Raw genomic sequence first — 7,725 nt, forward strand, 5'->3', positions numbered from 1 at the left:
GCAGGAACCGAAACCAAGTAACTGGAAAAACACTGAGAGAACTAAACACAGGAGGAGAAAAACTAAATAGGAATCACAGAGTCAAAGCACAACAAAACACAGATCCTGATTTTCTTACTGTTGATTTCATTCATTCATTCAACCTTTATTTATACAGGTTAGTCTCATTGAGCCTCGGGGACTCTTTTACAAGAGAGACCTGTTTTTAACAAAGAATGATGACAACAGTAGACAGTCATAAAAGAAAGCAAAAAAAAAAACCAAGTGTTGTAAGCTCAATCATCCGAAAGGTAGATAACAACAAAAATGGCTAAATCATGTCATCTGGACCTGTTTCTTTAAGTGAAGAAACGTTTCGTCCCCCATCCAGAGGACTTCGTCAGTCTGCGGCCTGCCAACCAGATCCATTCCATAGCCTTCATTGCTGTGTTTCAAGCCAAGCTCCTGTTGGAAAGCATATGCTTAAGAAAGCATATAAATTGGAAAAGTAAATAGAAGATGATGTTAAAAAATGAAACAAAAACTGCTACAAAAACAACCACATTGATATTATTTATTGAGAAGAGCATGGCCATAGCTCGGCCTACTCTTCCACTTGGGCAGTTCGTCACCTCTTACTTGGTTCATCTAACAGAGTCATGGGAGCTTGAGTGTTCTGTTCAGTATCTTAACTCTTCCTTGACCTGCTCTATTCTGGACAGAGATCTCCGAGGTTGTTCCTGGATCTGTTGGAGTCACTCATAGTTTGGAGGTCACAGCAACGACTGCTCCAACGACCACTGGGACCACTGATGCTTTGATGCCCCACAACTTCTGTATTTCTTCTTTCAGCCCTTGGGATTTCTCCAGCTTCTTGTGCTCCTTCTTCCTGATGTCACAGTCACTTAGGATTGTTACATCTATCACCACTGCCTTCTTCTTTGGGGCGGCTGTGGCTGAGTGGTTAGAGCAGTCGTCCTCCAATGCGAGAGTTGGGGGTTCGAACCCACCAGCAGTCACATGCTGAAATGTCCCCGGGCAAGACACTGAACCCCTCATAGCCTCTGATGTGTGTCCCATCAGTTCATGAATGTGATCTAAAGCCCTGATTAGTCTCTTTAGAATGATTTGTTCAATTAGCTTAGTAGAGATCTAGTAGAGTGTTGTATGAATGGGTAATGTAGTGTAAAGAGCTTTGAGTATCTTGAAATAAGATAGAAAGGCGCTATATAAGTACAGTCCATTTACCATTTACCATTCTGATGATTAGCCATCACCTGTTTGTGAGTCTGGATATGGAAGTCTCTCAGTATCTTAGCCCTTCCGTTCTCCACCACCCTTAGTTGAATCTCCCACTTTGACTATGGGACCTCCAGTCCATACTCGGCACAGATGTTCCTGTATATTATTCCAGACACTTGGTCATCGATGTATGTTTTGCCTGCATGGATCTTACACCCTACTATTATGTGTTGGACTGTCTCGGGGACATCTCTGCACAGCCTGGATCTTGGGTCTTGTCTGATATGGTAGACCCCAGGCTCCATTGCTCTTGTGCTGAGGGCCTGTTCTTGTGCATGCCTCTGTGCTGTCCTTCAGTCCAGCCCTCTCTAGCTACTGGTAGGATTTATTGATGCCAGTCACAAATTTTGTAGGGGTTTCCCCATCACACAGATTATTTAACCAGAACCAGTTTTGTTTCCATGATTTGTAATCCTAATTTACATGCTGACAAACACAATGAGCTTGTTTTGATAGGTATAAAGCATAGCATATTTTCTGTCTTTGAAATATGTGTTTAGTGAGTCATCTTAAAAACATTTATGCACGTGATTTTTACTTTCTATTTATTTCGAAGAAACTCACTAAATGAATCAACCGCTTTTAAAAATGAAAAGTGTGGAATATATGATGTAATCTTCAAGTTATTTCACCCACTGGGTTGGGAGAGGCTGGTTTCTGTGAGGCGAATAAACAACAGAAATGAATCATTGTTGTTGTGAAAGCTGGAGCTGTTTCTTTTTTACTTTTTCTTTTTTTTTTTTTTTGGTTTTCTTCCCCTCTTTCTTTTTGCCGAGCTTTGCTTCTGGCACTACTTGCTAGCACAACGAGTCCTCAGAAGACACAAATATTAATTTATGAGTATGAAAATTATGGGAAAACATAAAGTAGAACCACATTTTGAAAAGATCCAAATAGAAAAATATTTATTTTGCATTTTTCAAATGCGTTTGCAACAACAGTAGATTTGCGCACAAGGCTGCCTCGTTCCAAAGGATCAAAGCACATAAACATCTTGGTTAACCTAAATATAACTTATTATTTGCTTCACCCACATATTTTAAATGCACTCAAACATATATATTTTTTTAATTTTTAAAATTGTACACCCATGTTTAAAAACACGTTTTCACTTATTTTAGTGACTTTCACAATACTGTTTGGAGGGAGGACGAGGTGGAGCTCTTGAAAGAGCTGCCTGTGAAGAGGAAGAGGCCTCTAGCAGATTCAACAGCAGGAAGGGCGGCCGTTTGCCTCGACAGAACAGGAAAAGGAGACAAACCAGTACAAGAAAAGAATCCCACAGACCACACATACTGCCAGGACAATAAAGGATAAAAAACACAAAGCAACAATAGCCCAAACATTGTAAAAAAAAAAAAAAAAGGAAAACAAAAGAAACTGTTGATTGCAGTCACTATAATGCAGCTGATTTCAGACATACATTTCTTTTTAGAGCATTGACTTTGAATAACAAAAGTTTTGAGTCAAGTCTTATTTGGCCCAATCACCAAAAGTATTTTTACTTATCTATTTTTTTGCTTCAAAGGAGCCAAAAAAAATTATCTACTATCCTTATACAGTGGTCTTGAGTGATGTTTTTACATTATTTTCTAGACATTTATTGCAAATTTGACTTGAATTGTTTCTATAAAAGCAGTGGCTTGCCTAATGGAGGATGTAATTAAACTACTGTGCTTAAAAATGTTACAGAAAATAAACCCGTAAATCTTAAAGTCATTTCTTAAATTCATGGGGGGAAAAGGAATCGGTGACATAGGGAAATCATACTATTGCTAAAATACTATTATATGTTTTAAACTTAGTTAATTAAATATTTAATTGATTCAACTAAAGCAGGGTTATTGAACTAAATTGCTCAGGGTGCCACAGTTACTGGAAGCCAAGAGTTCAGGGGTCGGACATGCAGCAATTATGCAGAACTACCTGTAATAGTAAAAGTTGACTCTTTGTGACAGCCTGAACTAAACAAATTAAACCTGCTTCTTTTTAATCCTACTGATTTCACAAATCAAATGACTTTATTTATTTTTTCTCTTAGGCTTGGCCTCTTTTTGACTGTTTGTGTGTTTGTTTCTCTAGTCATCTGTTCCTGGCCTGTTCAGAATCCGTTCTGCAGAGTTTAGATCCTTTACGGTCTCGTCTTATCTGAGTCCGTGCCCTGCAGCGTCTCTTGTCTCATCCCACTAGTTAATTAAATAAAATAAATCTTCTCAACATGTATCTGGATTCCTCTCGTCACTTCACACTGTATATTTTGTAGATGGGCTGTAAAACAAAAAAAATAACATTTCTGAAAATAAATACATAAATCACAGGTTATGTTCAAGAACTGAACTAAAAATCTGTGGAAATGTCAACAAATATCTAAAGAAAATCTTTGAAAGGCCTTTGGAAACACTGAAGAAGTGCTGCTGCAGATTACTTCATGAACCGGTTAAATGATTTTGTTCCTCTGAAGTTAAATGTAAAGACTTTTAAACTGTACCCTTCATCTATAAAGCACCAGAATAATCTCTACAATTGATATATGACCACATAAAGATATTTTTCTGATTAAATGGAGACGTAAAAATCTAATATTTCTACATTTCATGCCTTCAGGTTTAATGCAGGTACCAGTTTACTTCAGCAGGTGGCACAGTTGTATCATTTAGTGGGATGCAATCTGAACTGCTTCAGGCACGAGACAAATGTATGTCCACATATTTTGTATTTATCTATACAATAAATCTAGACGTTTTTTTAAACAGCAAACTATAAAAATGTTGAGTGAAGAGCCACTTATTGAGAGGACACTGCGATCAAAGTACAGCAGAGCTGCTCATGTCCAAATTCAAGGATTCAAGGATTATTTATTGCCACAATGTGGTACATGAGGTGGAATGAAACTATGTACACAGTTACATCCAACAATATGAATACAAAAAAAAAAAATACAAATACAAAAAAAATGGAGAATAAACAGCGTTTCTGAAGACAGAGGTGACCTGTAGCTCAGCGTCCTAAGCCTTCAGCAACACAAAGGAAGGACTCACTCATGGCTACCCTAATCAGCTCTAATTATATGTATTTAACCTGATCTTAAATGATCATCTGCCTCCTGGTTTCAAACACAGAGAATCCTGACTCACAAGACAAAAAAATCAAGTTGATCAGTTAATACATTTTTTTTTAAAGTCATCAAAATTTCCTTAAGTTTTATTGGTCATTGGTTGTTTTTAAATGAATTGTTGTCTGCATAAGAATCTACACAATTTACATGCATTTTCTGCTGTCATACCCCATTTCTTTTCACATGCAGCTTCTTGCAGATCTGGAAAACAACAAGATGTTCTCAGATGATCTTGAGTGTCAGAAGCTGCTGATGGAGGCCATGAAATACCACCTGCTGCCTGAGCGTCGCCCCATGTTCCAGAGCCCAAGAACAAAACCCAGAAAGTCCACCGTGGGGGCACTTTACGCTGTAGGAGGGATGGATGCTACCAAAGGTGCTGTTGTTTTATTGCTGACTCAACATTCACACTGTTTTCCTGTTTTTTATTTTTATTGATTTTTTGTACATTTTTGGAGTCCAAACACTTCTGCGCGCTGTGCACTAGTTTAATTATTCATGTCTCAAAACATTCAGCCCCATCAGAAAATTGGTGTGACTAATGACGTTTCTCTTTTTTTTTTTATACTTTTTAAAATATTTACATTTATTTGCAAAAATTTTCTCCATAGATATGCTTTACCTTCTTTTGCTTTTAGCTCTTTTTTAGCGTGTAGCTAGCCTTTTGCTACTTTTAGTCTTTAGCTACCATTCTGTTACTTTTAGCTAGTCTTTTGCCAATTTTAGCTTTTAGCTACATTTTATCTATTTTTAGCTTTTCACTAGTTTTTCGAAACTTTTATCTGGTGTTTAGCAACTTTTACCCATCATTTTGCTACAGTCAGCAGACATTTAGCCGTTGTTAGCTTTTAGTTTCTAGTTAGCTTCTTTAAGCTTTAATAGCTCAGTTTCAGCTGTTTCAGCACTCATGCTGCATTTTCTCAGAAAATGTAATTTCTCCAGTTTAAATTGTAAGAGGCACTCTGTTGTTGATTTCAGGCTCCACCACCGTAGAGAAGTACGACTTGCGGACGAACACCTGGGTCCAGGTTGGAGCCATGAACGGACGGAGGCTGCAGTTTGGCGTGGCGGTGATAGATAATAAACTGTATGTGGTTGGAGGGAGAGATGGACTCAAGACATCTAACATGGTGGAATGCTACAATCCGATCGCCAAAGTGTGGTCAACTATGCCTCCAATGTCCACACATAGACACGGACTTGGTAAGACTTGCCCATTTTTCAATTTATTGACTTTTTTTAAACATTTTACTTGGCCAAAACTAAAACACCAAAAATTTTACAATTAAGCTATTATTATTATTAGCTAATATATGATTGCTTCGTTGGAGTCGGTTGAGAAATTATCATCTGCTGCCTTAAAGGTAGATAATCATGAAATTGCATGTGTTTGTGCATGTGTCTGTTTATCTGCTTTTTAGCAAAATATCTCATTAACCAGGAGATGGATTTTAAAGGAGCTCTCACTAAGCAATCACTTGATGTACATCAAAATTCATGCTCAATAATCCAGGTTAAAAAATCCAACAAGGTTCAGTCAGGTCATCTGGATGGTTTCTTTTTTTTGTTGTAGAGACATTTCATCCTTCATCCGAAGGACTTCATCAGTCCTGAGCTTGTTGGTGGCTCCTTAGATTGAGAAGTCCTCTGGATGAAGGACAAAACGTCTAAACATATAAAGAAACCATCCAGAATTACTGAACTTTGAAGGATTTTTCTACCTGGATTATTGAGCATGAACTTTGATGTTTGGAACCATTTTGGCTATGGCTGCCTCAGAGGAGTCAACAGGGGAGAGGGTGGACCCCAGAAACCATCTTATCACCAGCAAACTGGTCGGTCCACTATTGGAGTGTGCTGCTTGTGGGACTGAGTTTGTTAGTGGCTCTTCTGACTGATGAAGTCCTTTGGATGAAGGACGAAACATCTCAACAAAAAAAGAAGCCATCCATATGACTGAACTTTATTGCACTTGATGTACAATAGTCCCTCATTTATCACGGGTGTTAGGTTCCAGCTTCCTATGCTATGTTTATTTTAGTATTTATACATATTTTAAGGCTTTAGAAACTCTTCCCACACTCTTGCAACGTTCTAAACTCTTAAACCTACGTCATTTTAACAACATACGTACTACTGTTGTAGCTACAACATTTTTCTCACCAGTTCTGCAGAATACAGCAACAGCTCTTGGTTCCACTCAGTTCTGCTCCGACTCTGTTCTGTTCCTGCAGACTACCCTGCAGTGATGAAGCCAGTAGTCAGTCTTCTGAACTCTTAAACCTACTAAGTTTAACAACATACATATATGTAGCTACTAAATTTAACTTACCCGGCTCTACAGAACAGGAGCGGCTCAGTTCCGGTCCAACCTGAGAGATGAAAAAAGTCCCGGTGCAGCATGGCTGAAGCTTACCGCCCCATCCAGCTTGATGTGCTTGTGCTGCCACTCCAGGAAGGACAATCTGTGCACAATGCTGCCCAGGATTTAGTCCACCACCTCTGGCCCGGTCCAGACCAGCATCTCATGACCAGAATCAGGCTGAACCCCTGCGCAGTCTGTTTTCTGCAGCCTCCAGGATCCGGGTCACACTGAGACTGGATCAACTGCAGCCCAGATACTCACCAGTGAATGAGTTCAGAATTATTTGTGACTTTCCTGCCAGTTCTGCGAGCTTACAGTTCTTCTGACTTTGCTGCAAAACTTTCCCTCCATTTGCAGAAAGCAGTGGTTGGAAGCAGTGTTGACTTCTGGGAAGTTAACTGATGTCTTCTGGGTAACAATTCTTTAGACTAGTAAAACAGTGAATGATTATTAAAAGAAAACTGCAAGAAGGCAGGGCTGGAAGCAGTGTTGGCTTCTGGGTAACATAGTTCTTTAGACTGGCAAAACAGTATATGCTTATTGAAAGAAAACTACAAAATGACAACACTTTTTGTGGTACAGTACAATATTATGTACTGTACATCCACAAACCATGATAGAGCGAGTCCATGACAGTTGAATCTTGAAGTAGTGAGGGACTACTGTATACATGATTCAAGATGGCTGCCACAACGAATCAACTTTAGTAAATATCAAAATGGCTATAACTCAAATAAGATTACAGGTACTTAGCTAAAACTTGATGTGGCAGTAGCTGAAACTCAACCCCGTATTTGCCGAGTGCTGACAGATTGTGCAGTGGGTGACATGCATTCCGTCAAGGACAATTAGTTTCTTGTTTAAATCATAATTTGGTTTATGTAGCATAAAATAAAGGAGTAAAACACAAATACCTGGCCATATGTATATGTATATGTATATGTATGTATATACTTTGTATGTG

The 7,725-nt window shown here is 38.6% G+C and overlaps 1 protein-coding gene across 1 annotated transcript in view; it reads left to right on the top strand.

Annotated features, from left to right (window-relative positions):
- Positions 1–6,677, top strand: part of LOC119408704 (kelch-like protein 4) — a 13,346-nt gene extending 6,669 nt beyond the window's left edge. The window contains exons 5-7 of the mRNA XM_037675546.1: positions 4,586–4,772; positions 5,375–5,599; positions 6,631–6,677. Coding sequence (XP_037531474.1) covers positions 4,586–4,772; positions 5,375–5,599; positions 6,631–6,677 — 459 coding nt within the window. The remainder of the gene's footprint in view (positions 1–4,585; positions 4,773–5,374; positions 5,600–6,630) is intronic.
- The last annotated feature ends 1,048 nt before the right edge of the window (positions 6,678–7,725 follow it).

The sequence above is a fragment of the Nematolebias whitei genome, chromosome 4, assembly GCF_014905685.2.
Source record: "Nematolebias whitei isolate Nwh7 chromosome 4, NemWhi1, whole genome shotgun sequence".
NCBI lineage: Eukaryota > Metazoa > Chordata > Actinopteri > Cyprinodontiformes > Rivulidae > Nematolebias > Nematolebias whitei.